This window comes from Nicotiana sylvestris, chromosome 9 (assembly GCF_000393655.2).
Source record: "Nicotiana sylvestris chromosome 9, ASM39365v2, whole genome shotgun sequence".
Lineage (NCBI taxonomy): Eukaryota > Viridiplantae > Streptophyta > Magnoliopsida > Solanales > Solanaceae > Nicotiana > Nicotiana sylvestris.
In genome coordinates, this window is record NC_091065.1 from 113,432,528 (window position 1) to 113,446,342 (window position 13,815).

General features: G+C 39.3%; 1 protein-coding gene across 1 annotated transcript; it reads right to left on the reverse strand.

The window, feature by feature from the left end:
- Positions 1 to 283: 283 nt before the first annotated feature.
- On the reverse strand, positions 284 to 13,514 carry LOC104238247 (protein transport protein SEC31 homolog B). Its single transcript, XM_009792565.2, has 22 exons — positions 12,930 to 13,514; positions 11,809 to 11,869; positions 11,579 to 11,701; positions 8,720 to 8,816; positions 8,601 to 8,637; positions 8,327 to 8,432; positions 8,197 to 8,254; positions 6,772 to 6,869; positions 6,455 to 6,574; positions 6,031 to 6,073; positions 5,356 to 5,468; positions 5,156 to 5,283; positions 4,516 to 5,065; positions 4,328 to 4,420; positions 3,918 to 4,103; positions 3,627 to 3,840; positions 2,646 to 2,761; positions 2,384 to 2,566; positions 2,099 to 2,230; positions 1,716 to 1,995; positions 866 to 1,104; positions 284 to 764 (listed from the first exon to the last, which is right to left on the reverse strand). Exons 1-22 carry the CDS (start codon positions 13,244 to 13,246, stop codon positions 675 to 677), a joined length of 3,384 nt encoding a protein of 1,127 aa, XP_009790867.1. The 5' UTR covers positions 13,247 to 13,514; the 3' UTR covers positions 284 to 674.
- Positions 13,515 to 13,815: the final 301 nt, after the last annotated feature.

Here is a 13,815-nt window from a genome sequence, read left to right on the forward strand (position 1 = left end):
AATAATTAATGGATTACAAACGAACATTCGGTAATAATAATTCTAAGTTTAACCCTTCCTAACTTGGAGCTAGACTTTTATCCTTTTGACACCTTTCGCTTTACACGATTAGCAGCTTTTCTTATTGAAAAATGGACATTAGAGCTACTGACTTCGCTGCTATGTGCATATGTTCAACACGGAGAAAAGGATTAAACAAGTATTCTACCACCAGTACAGGCATTTAAAGGGGATCACCAAAAGTCTGAAAATCATCGGGTACCAAAAATCAATTGCTAACAAGTAAAAACTAACAGTGTTGCATTTATGCAAACTAAACAATAAGTTTTACTATAATCCGAGATTGAATGACTAGTTTTCAGACAGGTTACAACCAAAACATATGTTAATAAAAAACCAACTCTATATTTTAACAATGTAAAAAATAATCAAACATCGTTACCATGTCCAGAGAACTAAGCTCTCTAACCTCTTCCCAAAATTTTGCAAGCCCCTAAAAACCAATATCTAGAGTGGGTGAGAAAAGAGGTAGAAAATATCCAACTAAAAAGACAATCTAAAGGCGCCCATCTACAGATAGGAGAAATGATATTTCCATTTGAACTCACGGGCGACAAGGATTTGAACCCAAAATCTCAAATTCTCAAGTCTGGCCGATGTTAAGGCTGCCATATTTATCTGAAGCTCTGTCTGATCTTAATCATTCGCTTTAGTGTTGCTAGCCAGAAGTTGCACTCATCCCAGTCGCTTGTGGTGAGAAGTACCTAAGGATATGCAAATATAAGAAGCACGCGGAGATCATATAATATTCTACTAGCAATACTAGAACAAATAATCTGAAACTATAATCTTTCCAGAGAGCTACCTGTATCTGAAGGGCGGTACTGAAGTCACCATTGTCCAAGGCCTGACAAAGTTGCACAAGTTTCTCCGCTGCGTTCTTAGATATGTCCCCACTATTTAGTTTTGCAAAAAGCGCTCCTAACTTCTTTGAGTTATCCTCGATTTCCCGCTTCTTAGCTGGATTTGCTCGTGCTCCACCCAATGCTTCTGATGTTTCATTGAACAATCTTGTCAAAGTCGCTATCACGGGCTTTTGCTGGGCTGCAACACACCAAAAGATTCGTTTTATTACACATGTTGTGATTTAAAGAAAGCAAGCACAAGAAGTAGAACCTCATTTCCCAGTTATAGACTTAAAAGCTGATCCTACAAGCAAAGCAGTCAACCTTGCCATTAAAAAAAATATAGAAAGAAGGAAATACATGCTAACATAGACCACAGTAGTTTAAGGTACAGTATCTAGGAGAAATTCGAAACAGTTTAGGATGGCGCTAGGTAAAGTGCAAATTCATCTAAGTTTACTCCTTTATTGGCCTTCTTACGAAGAATGGTTATAATATAGCAGCAACAGGAGCTTTTCCGGGGACAAACATCAGGTTAGAAGAATCCAAGTGTGAGAACTTGCACAAGAAAATACACTGTATTCTTTCTGTAACTTGATAGCATTAGTTACACAAACCATGAAAGTCTGTCAATGGTGCAGTGCAGTTAATACAAGAGCACTTCTTAAAGACCACATTCACAATCCATAGGTAGCAATAATTGCACGGAAAGAAGCAATGTGTTGGTAAGAAGGGATTGCATGGTCCGCCCAGTCTACAGGATTGTATGAACATGAATTAAACAGGCATTAAAGTGGAAGAGAAGCAAACCAGGAACATTTGAGGTATCCACCGTCTGAACTGTAGGTGGGGGAGCAGCAGGAGCTGCTGGCAGCTGGGCTTGAGCTGGCTGAGTAGGGCTGGGAGGCTGCATTGGAGCCATTCCAGGTCTCTGAACTGTATTATTAACAGGCATAAATCCTCTAGGAGCTTGGGAAGGAGCTACAACCTGAGGCATCTTTTGTCCAAAAGCTGGGCCGACTTGAGTAGGGTTAGGGCCATATGGAGGAGGCACATTAGGACCGGCAGGATAACCAGTATTAGCAGGTCCCTGAAATGAACATGCAACGAAAATCATAAGACAACACATTTATCTTAGCCCAAACCAAATCTCCCCCTTAGATTGAAGCGAAAAATGGAAATCTTTAACATACGGGATACAACTGAGCACCCAAGGTATGTGGCGGCTGCTGATATTGCTCCACATTTCTCAGCGCAGGGGGATTTGTTGGGATGAAGGAGGTCTTAGCAGGCTGAGTAGCAACAGGTGGTGGAGGAATGTTACCCTGCAAACACAAGAAAATATATATATTAGTAGGAAAAGATGACACCACATTAAAGCGCTTCAAGAAGCAGCTATCTGTTTCAACTCAATGGCAGCTATTAATTTGGCAAAAAAATCTTTACATCCAAGAGAAAGGAAACCGAAAAGTGTATACCTGAGGAACTGGAGGAGTTGGAGTAGGCAGAAATATGTTTGGTTGCTGAATGTTTTGCTGTGGAGCAGGCTGGTATGGGACAGGAGCATTAAAGCCGCTACTGTATGAAGAACCAAATGGCTGTTGATAATTCTCGGCATAGGGACTGTTCGAAATGCTTGGCTGCGGCTTGGATGGTTGCTCCTGGGGAGAGAGAAATTAAAGAGGGATAAATAATACAAAACAAAAATAATGGGCCACTAAGAGTGGAAGAAGATAATACCGGATAATAATGCTGAGAAGGATCAACCATGCCATAACCAGATTGATCAGCAACATAGCCGGATCCACTGTGCAGTTGTGAGTTGTCAAACGCCATAGATTTCGATGTATCTTTAGCTGCAAAGACCATAATGCTAAAAATCATCAGCTTAGCTGTTTGAAAGGATTAAACTATCAGCACTTAGTCGATTGGCTTGAAATAAAAGAATACTACCAGACATAAAAGACCGCCATTGCCTAAATAAAAACCAGACTAAATACGCCATAAAAAGCAGCCCAACATTCGAATAAAAAAAAAACAGGTACAGGGAGAGGGAAATCATAGATAATATTTCTTTAAATATCTCAAACAGCCATATATACCTTCTTTACACCATAGTAATGCATGTCCATATTTCACTCTTTTTATTAGGTGAAGGGAGAGACAAACATGTTAGCCTTAGAAAGCTTAAAAAAAGACATTTATGCTATATGCAAACAAGCTGACAAAATTTAGACCCATCGAATGAGGAATGTTAAAGATGGAATGCACCCGGTAAGCCTAGAAGATTGAAATGGGAATCATCAACACCAAATGATGAAAAGGTAGAGTCTGTTTAGTCAACTCTCAAAACCATAGAAACACTTCTCAAGCTCCCCATCCCGCCAAACCCATAAGTTTACATGTCGGTAGTGTAAACACTAAAACAGCCAACTAAGATAAAGGCAAATGATACTATACTTCCTAAATATAACTAAAGTGGTGTAAGAAATTCTCTACAAGACATGAATCTCGGTAATAAGCTTCAATCAGCTGCTCCCTTACTTCTCAGGCATACAAGTGCTATAATAAAAGCACGAAGGACCAAGATTTTTGAAGAAGAGCCAAGCTTAACCAAACCATATGATCGTTATCAACATGAAAAAGAGAGGTACAATGGCCAGCTGCATAATAGTATCAGTCTATAACGGAGAACACTATAGCATTGCAAAACATATTAACCTGGTTCAGTGGAGAGCGCAATACGATCTCGTAAGATAGTCAATTCAGGTGACAATTCATCAGAGCCCATAAGCTTCAAGTATTCCATTGCAGTAGTTAAAAGCCCCTGACTTGCAAGGATTTCAGCATACTTCTCAAGAAGCTTGCAAAGAGAAGCACTAAATCTCTTCTGGCCAGTTGCCAATGCAAAGACTATCGTCTTTTCCATTAAATCCTACAGGAAGGAACAGAAAATAGTGTGAAGCGTTTTAACCATAACATAGAAAGCTCAGAAGAATCTGAATGCAATACCTGAAGTAGGTCAACATATGATTTTCCATCACGCTTTCCTGCCAAAGTCCTTGACCATATTTCTATAGTTTTATCAATATTCCCTGCACATATGTAACACAGTGTTGCTGGAAGGGTTTCACCAGCAGCCAAGAGTCTTGAAGCAAGTGTATCGCACAATGAAGTCCATTCATCTTGTGGAGCAAACTGCATGAAAGTGATGATCAGATTAGCATGTGAACATCACTTCAGATGGATAAGACAAAAACTGTCCTCAGTAAACATCCCATAGGTGTACATTAATTGTTTGGATCAGAGCAGATTTTCATATTTCTGCCCTATGTCAATGAACTTTTCATAATGCCCCTTACACCCCCACCCAATAACATAAAATGCAAACAATGATTAGGAGGTAAAGTAGAACAACTCACGGTGCAAAGGAGTGCAAGTGTTTCCTTCCAGGATTTCAACGGCCGGGTATTTACAAGGCTCATTAGATCGTTGTTCACCATAGCAGCAACAACCTGAAGTTATTGTTTAGACCGAAATATCAAATTTTCATGAGCATGGACTTGTCTCCATTTTGGAAAATGACAGAAATGATATAAATAGATCTTACCCTGAGGTAAGAAGACTGACTCGTTTTAAGGCATTGATCACGAGTTTGCTCCCACAAAGAAGCACCACCAACATGAGCAATAACCAGTGCATCAGCCATTCTATTTGCAGATATGCATTGTGCAACAGCCCCCTTATAGTCACCAACAACCAATGCGCGTTGAACAGTTTCATCGAATGATGTGTCCGCACTCCCCTCTTGTACATCCACTTCTTGTTGGGACTCCTTCACATCAACTGACTCGTCAACAGCAAAGGAGCTCACAGATGTTGACACTGGTGTATCAGCTTTGGGACTCGGAAGATTGTTAAAGAAATCTTCCCCATTGTCCGTCACATGCATTAAGTTCTCTTTGTTTACAGCATCTTTACCTGAAAGATCCTCGTCAAGGGCAAGGGCACTTACTTGCTCAGATATATCATTCTGCATAGTATCTTTTTCATCAACAGGCAGAGTGAAACCAAGATGGGAAAGCAATTTTGTCCTTGCATCCCCATCGTCTTCAAACATAACCTTCAAGAAGCCCCATACTTCCTTTTCACCTGGAGATCTGTAAGACAGCGCAAGCAAGCTGATGTAAGCCGGCAGATGAATGCAACTTATGAAAGAGAAATTTCACCAATTTGAGGAAAAGGCATACTCTGACTCTTGACATTTCTTTTCACAGAAAAGCCTCAGCGAAGTTTTCTCGCCATTCTGAATCGCAGTCTCAAATTCAGAAGACCGACTCACCAAACCTTCTTCAGTGACTACGTTATGCACATGGACCTGGAAAGGAGTAAAGTTTAAGCAAAGCAAATGTCAGTAAAGGAGGAAATTACAAGACATGCGCTGGCATACCTCTGTCGATCCAGTTGGAGCATCAGCAGCACGGAATGAAACAAGCTTTCCACCAAAGCCAAATGACACTCCAGCTTTTTTCTTAGACCACCACTTTGGAGCTCGTAAAGGAGCTGATCAGCACACGCAATGCAAATGAAAACCCCAGATAGATTAATACAAAGATCACAATTGTTTTTCATTTAAAGCAGAAGAGAGACCAAGAGAAGTGCCATAAATAATGCAGAAAAACAATAGCAGACAAGCTGTAAACCCATAAAAACCCATTACATCACCCCACCCCACATGGGTACTACATAATAGTTCAGGAAGATGCACTTGTAATACCTGTCTATCTTCGTTATTCAAAATATAGGAATAATTTACAGTGATCTTTTCATTTTCTATTTTTGGCTTTTTAGCTACGGCCCCTCTCATATCTTGATATCTAGAGATCCATATCAAGTCCCCAAGTAGCCAAGCTACTTTTTAAAAATATCAAATATTACGTTAAAAAAGTTGACCGACCATAGTGTGTAAATGTCTCTAAGCAATAAACATGCACCTTGTTTCAACTATGCTGACAACTTCCTACATTCAATTGAAACATATAGCCTGATGTCCCGAACCCCAAGGATGTTGAGGGAAAAAATATAGAGAAGGGGAAGGAAGAAGATCAATAAAATATCATCATACCTGCGCCAAAATAACCATCTCCATCACCAGCTCGACCACAACCCTATAAAACACATGAATTTGAGGACCACACTCACCAATCAAAACAAAAAAGGTCGTGGTAGGGGAAAACAACAGCAATTCAAAAAGTGCAAGGGAAAAAAAGTTTTCCAGTTTCACAATATCATGTGTTTGTCCTATTGGACGAGCAATCACAATACCAAACATCTAGTATTTGGCAGCTCAAGTCATTCTAACGAGGGATATTGCCATACATGCCTGTCCTTGTACAGTATTTTTAGCTAGACAGCATGCCTCAACTCAAAATAGCAGCGGAATAATAAAAATGTTCAAGGACAAGGAGGCAGAGAATTTTTTTTGAAGTTCTTTGCTGTACATTGCAATCTGATAAATAAAGGATATTTATAACTTAAGAGGAACAGACCTCTATGTTGTAAATGCCAATTTTTCCATCAAATGATGATGCTGATATAACCCCTGGACACTTAGGATACCAATGTACATCAAAATTCCAATTGGTTCCAGCTGGCAATTCGGAGACAATCTGTCAAAGTTAAACAATACACCAATTGTTACTTCTCTTTGGAGCTTTCCATGGATAATAAAAAAAGAATAAGCAAGAATTCACTGGTTCAAGAACCTTTACCACAAAGAGAAGGTCAACAGAGAAATAAGAAAGTTATGAAACAAAAAGCAGAAATTGACAGTATGAGGATATGAACAAGCTAAAATTTCATTCACCTCTCCAGACACGACATCCCAGCAGATAGTGCGGTTATCTTTAGCACAAGTAAGCAAGTAGGAGCTGTCAAGGGGGCACCAGGACATTGCAATGACACCTGAATGGAAAATTTAGTACATATAAATATAGTATGGAATGTACTTGATAGATAACCTAAAACTGTATCTTTTCCTTTAAGATCAAATTATCTTATAACAGAATTTTTGAGGTATGTCACACCAATATGCTGCCGTTATTGGTAGCTTAAGGACTTTGAATATAAGATATTGTTGAATATCTGAGGAGCGAGATAATGGGAATTGAGCATTTGGTTTATATTTAGTACTGGTTTTCCTTGTTACAGGTTAGTAGAGTCTATCAAATTATTTCCTCACTCCGAAAGTTTTTAAAATTCTATTAAAAGCAAGGTTCAAAACTTAGACTATTGTAATAAATGGAATGAATTTGATATTCATCAAATCTTCCAAACGTAGTTTCTGCTCCCTCTACCTCACATCCCTTCCCATTTATCCATTTATACTCTCTTCTTCCTCCACCATGCCATATCTCAATTCTCAGCATTCCATGCTGGGTAAAGGATGAAGCGATTCTAGCTGCATTCATAAGAATGAAAGGAATGGGGGATAAAGGACTGAAGGTGATTTAAACACAAAATTGCTATAGTTATATCTCCTTCCCTTCCTTCCAAATCCTACCAGCCAATCATGATGTTGCTCTCCTCATAGTGTAATTGCTAACCAGATTCTGCTTGCACCCACTGGCATCATGTTGGATAACTAGCATATAGAAACCAGTAAAATGCTGCAAAAGTTTTCTTTCTTTTGCCAAAGGCCCCCAGAGAAAGTAGTATAATTAACACTCAAAATGGACCAAAGCCCATTCAGTACCAAAACCCTCATATCTCAAAATGGTGAAGCATTTCAGGCAGATGCCTTATCAGCAAAAGACAGGAAAACATTGAGAGAGCAGCAAAGAAGAAAGGACTTCAAGTTAAGGAACAGGAAACAAACAAATCACTTGACTTTTACACTTGATTCACCTTAAGAAACACCATCGCACCCAGACTGTCCTGTCATGTGTTTTAGAAAAATATATCCACTTGTATACAATAAAATTTTGCAGATCATTTGTCGTGCACTGGAATACACTACCATTGTCGTACCGGTCTATAACAGTTGCATTGCTTTTACTTTTTCTTTTTTTTTTAACAAGGTGATTATAATCATGAATTGACTGCATCTATATGGGCTAGCTAAGCAATAGTTTTTGCAAGTGCTTAATAGAGTTCAGCCATCTGTAAGATATAATTCCACCATCATTTGTCTCTTCAAACTTGCATGTTCTAAGACAGTTGAAACATGGAAATTATATGACTCGTGACAAGCTTGTAAAGATGGAAGAGACAAGCTTTCAGGTGCACTAACCTTTAGTGTGACCCACAAACTCTTTCACAGGAGACATTACATTCCGCATATCCCACAGCTGAACGAATAATATATTAGTCAGCTAATAATTACAACAAGCCCAAGAAAGATAGAAGAGTAGAATTCTTACCCTAAGTGCTGGTGAACCATCTTCATCGGAAGCAACGATGAGCTGCGTGGCAACATCAGGATGCCACTGCAATACAGAACACCGCCTTTTAACAGAATCTGCGAAACTGCATAGTAGCCCAATGGAGGTTTGAATGTCATTATTTCTTTACTCATAAATTGAAGGAGAATTGTTTCCACTTATAGCAACTCTTGAATGTAATAACAATATTTTTTAGAAGGTAAAATTGAATATAATAACAATTAAAGCATACACTTTATGGACAACTGCTTACCTTATCACAGGCTTCTGCTTCTTCAAATCCCACACAACTGAAATAAGAAAAGAAAAAAGAGGATATTACGGCAACCCTTAATAGAAGAATAACACAGGCAACCTCCGCTTCTTGCTTACCAGTTGTCCCGTTAAGCGAAGTGGAAGCCAATATATGCTGAACCTTGCTATTCCACGATACATAGGAAATTTCACCTTGAGTTGATGATCCACTACCCTGCAAAAAGGAGTCAAAATCTAAGTAAGTACCTTAAATAGATTGTCAAAATCAAGAACTTTTCAATAACTATAGCATGTTTATAGGCCAGGAAGAGCGGATAGCAAGAGAAAACAACAGCAGATCAAAACCATCATTAACTGAAACACACAATTAAACTAAATTTTCTGCTGTGATTTTAAACCACACTTTTATCTGCTTAAACCATCAGTTCCATAAATAGTTACTTGCATGCCACTTATAAGGAAGCATAACTACAAAACTCAGTGAGGGTCCATCTGCTCCGACCTTAGTGGGACAGGTTTACCCACCACCTGTACTTACGGGTTGTAGCAACGTGCCTGGTGGAATAGCAAGGTGCATGCAAGTTGGGGCGACAATGACCCTTGTTACAACAAAAAAAGGACTGACAGACACCCCCTCATATTTAGGGGGTAAAACATATGGGAATATCTTTTTTTTGCTAATGGATGGAAATAAGACTCGAACTCAGAACTTCTACCCTACTTCCATATTATGTTCACTTGCTTGAATACTTAATCTGAAAGTTTATTCTTCTGGACAATGAACACTTCTATTTATTTCATTTAAGTTAGATAGTTTGAAACCCAAAACTGTCACCGAAAAGGCATGACGCTGGTGAACCGATCACTGAAAAGAGAAGCACCAGAGCCCAAAAAAGGACGTCATCTATTTTCACCAAAACATGTCCCTTTAAAACAATTAAAGAAAAACCTTTAACTCCATTTCGTTGTTTCTAGATAATTATTTTTATGTCAAGAGAATCATTAAGACTACTGTGTAGAATATTCTTAAAGCTTCAACCCTAAGGTGAAGACCCTAACAAGAGAATAGAATACATGAACTGGAGCCACAAAAGGGTTAAATCTCAGTGGATTATGACAGCAATGTCACCCAGCCACTTACAATACTATATTGCTTATTTAAGTCATTTATCAAAGATTCTACCGCTATTAAGTGGAAATCGCATTTCAAGGCGGTCACTACAATCCTTTTTTTAGCTGAAGTGGCATTAATGGCATCAAGTAAATGCAAATAGTACAAAAGAAAGAAAGAACAAAAGTGAGTTTTTCAGGTCCATTACAATGTGCAAGGCGGTCACCGCAATCCTTCCACCGCATTAACTTAGTTAACGACAGAGGGCGTGTGTAGGACAATATAAAGAAAGTAACTTCGTTAACGACACATGCCCTTGGGGCCGAAAGCCCTACATCGGCATGCAGACTGGCAGACAACAATCTAGCCTGGATTCTGACTTGTTTTTGTAAGCAGGCTGGATTCTAACTTTGAGGTGTTCAGTCAATATCCGGGCTCAAAGTGGCTTCACACCACATGGTTTTAACCAAACACAAAGACCATTTGTGCGAAGCAACAGCTCTTCTCATACTATGTCGAATTAGTATTTATTACAGTCATCAGTACGGTAAACCCCACGAGTCAAAACCCTCCTCGACAGCCTCCCAACCACTCCTTGTTGTGTGCTGCCCTCTTCCTAAAAATGTTAGTGAGGTTCATGCAATCCTTGACTTCAAAATTCCAAGGTTGCAACCAAGATGTTTACAAACAAATGATGGCACAAACAAATGGGAGATGACTAAGGACACAACAAAGGCCAGACTACGTCAGATATCAATGATAAAGACAAGCCTAACGAGCAACAAAAAGAGATGAAACCATCAGAAGTATCTTAAGATGAGGGCATATAGGAACTTCTCAAAAGATAAGATATTGTTCCCAAAAAATTCATCTCCCAAACAGCAAACTGGAGTTGATCAGGTCTAAAAACATATGCTGGAGCATCAACCTTTGGCTAGTTCCTTATAACTTGCCCCAGAAGAAAGAGGATCAATATAGCCTGAAGAAATGGTGCCACTGGAACGGCACTCCTATTTTCAGTCTCCGTCTCGGCACTCCTATTTTCGATTCAGCGCTTCGTTGACTAAAGCAATTGCTTCTTCAACCCGTCTGACTCATACTAAAGAAGCGATAAACCCTCGCTTCGCATGCTTTTACCAACACCGGGCCGAGGTTCGTAACTTGGTGGATAATGGGACCACTCCTCTATACATCTACACTTAAATACCACGCTTTTGCATGCGGCAGGATTCGAACCCGTGACATGAATCTAACCACATATCACGTGTTGTGCTCAAGCCCTGAAGCATCATCTTGTATGTTAACTACCAATTTCAACCGAGAAGTTTTCTCTTCTTGCTTTCTCTTTTCACAGTGGCTATCACTTATCAAGAGCAACTACTGTTACTCGCTTAGAATCCAGAATACCAATCCATTTTTTTTATGGCCGAGAAATTCGTCTGGGGCCGATCCTTTGGACCAACCGCAGCCTTCGAAACTCGGTGGATAATGGGCTCGCCCCTCTACCCTTCTCCACTTAAATACCAGGCTTTGCTTTGCATGGTGTGGGGGCTTGAACCTGTGACCTAAGACACAAATCCACCACCCTTTGCCACTTGAGCTAGGCCCTAGGGGCAATACCAATCCATTTTAAAAAACCAACAAGATACAGGGGAGCATTTTAAGGATTGGGGCGTCGTGCTTTACATTTGACTTGAATGAACAGCTACAGAAAAATGCAAGAAGCTATATCATTTTTCCTCGGTTATCTCCATTGTACTGTGGTGGACTTAGAGGACGTCCAGGAGGGTAATAGAATAGTAGAATTTAAAAAAGCATTGCATGAGAAATGCTAATAAAAATATTTAATGTCAAATATTACTTACTTTAAGGGGAGGGAAATGGCTAGGTTCTGAAGGTTTCGCAATATCCCATATACAGATTTCACCTTCATCAGCTCCAGATGCAAGGAGATTTGGAGTAAACCCATTAAATTCCAATCCGCGAACCTAAAAATTAGATTTATGAGAAAAATATATCAGATACACAGGAAAAATCAAAATATGTCCACAAAAAGAACAGAAGCATGCAAAAATAGCAAAGTGGTAAAACTTACAGGCCCTCTGTGCCTCGACAGATTTCCAACAAGAGCACTTTCAATTGCCTCAGAACCTTTTCTACTTCCAAAGAAAGGACAGAAACAAAATTATATAAGGTCGAGGTTGCAAGACCAAAAGAATCATGCATTTACTCAAAGCAAAAATTCTTAATAGCATCATAAAAAGTGATATTATGCCCGTCTTTCGCCAGTAAATTATAACAAATTAGTCTTGCTACCTTTTTGCACCTTTCTCAATACTAAGTAAACAAGAACAAAAAGAATTCTTTTCCTACAAGGCTACAAGCATAGGTTTATAAAGAAGACAACAAAAAGGGCCTCAGTGAACTTCTCTCAAAAGAGGTTAAATTGGAAGTTGGAACAACCTTTATCAGGAGGGTTTATTTTTTTCATCTTTTTGGTTGAAAAAGGTAAGAGTAAAATGCAGACAGCATCTTTGGATTCAGCAGTGCTACATGCCCATAACAGGTCACACATATTGTGTGTTGCATCAATATATTGCCACGTCCATTCTGTACTAAACACAAACAGTAAAAATCTTTAGAAAAATTAAATGGCAGAAGTATGCCCCACTAGATTAGGGAGATAAGAGATGATTGGTTCGAAAATTCTCCTGTCCAAGTTATGTCAGCAAACATAGTTCAATCATAGATAACTTCTTTTGAAAAGACATGATCACTTTAATTCCTTGACTTAGAAGGAGTAATCAGAAACACTACTCACTGCCAACCCAACTTCTAAACATCCCAGATCAATTACTCCACAATAATCACCAAGCCTGTGCATTTATTAATGATAATAATAAATAATTTTATTAATATTTCAGCACAAAGAAAGTGCATTTAAGGTACCAAAATCAAAGGAATCCTGTCCTTCAAATATGCAAGGAAACCTGGAACTCAAATAGCTGATCTAGTTCATTTACAGCACTACCATTTCACCAAAAGAACAAATTTTGAAGACACTAAACGTCTGCATTTAGTTCATCTCTTCTACAGGAAGAATTCTTCATATACATGCGCAAATGAACAGTACATCATCACAATGAGCAATAACATAAACTCGAAAACTAACCACGAAAAAGAAAACAAATTAAGGAAAACAGAGATTGGAATTACGAGATCAGAGGCTTCGGATTCCAAAGCCCAATGTTGCCATCAACAAGCCCACCAGCAATGATTCCATGCGAGAACTCCTCCGAGTTCGATTGACATTTACCCCAAGATAGCCGATTGAACCGCTCCGAACTCGGAACCGAACCGGCGAGAATCAGCTGCCGATCATCCGATACGAAATCCACCTCGAAAATGTCAAGATTCGCAGTGGAGCTGAATGAAAGATCCACCGCTCCCGCCATCGTTCCCGCCGCCAGATACGGTGCCTCCGGCGCGAACGCCGCCGATGCCGATCTGTTCACCACCTTTATGCTCGCCATCGGATCAGAAAATCAAAATTGAAACTATCTACACACACCGAACCAGATCGAATCGATATAGGTGACGAAATCCTGCGTAGATTTGGAATGAAGAGATCTAGGGTTAGGGTTTGAGAAATTGGGATCGAAGCTTTTCTCAGAGAGAAAGTATAGATCGAGAGGGAGAAAGAGAGAGGAGAGAGTGTGGAGTCTCTCTCTGTTTATTTTTTCTTGTTTGGGAATTTTTCAGATTAGATTTTTCTGCATATATATTTTCCTTATTTTGCTTCTTTTTTTAATCTCTTCTGTTACTACTTACTACTATAATATAAAGGTCGAAATTCATTTTGGAGAAGAAGGGAGAAGGGGGTTTTGATGAAAGGTAGGGGCTAATATTGGAAATTCAGACACAGGAATTGGGCTTCAACTTTCGTCATATGACCAATGATAGGTTGTCACGTGGAATGCATTGGTGGACGCTTAGTTAAATGACATGACTACCCCGCATATACCTAAAAGTCGGAACTGTAACTGAAAATTACAGAAATTAGCTAATCGTCCCCTCTTCCTACAAATGTTTGTAGCATCTA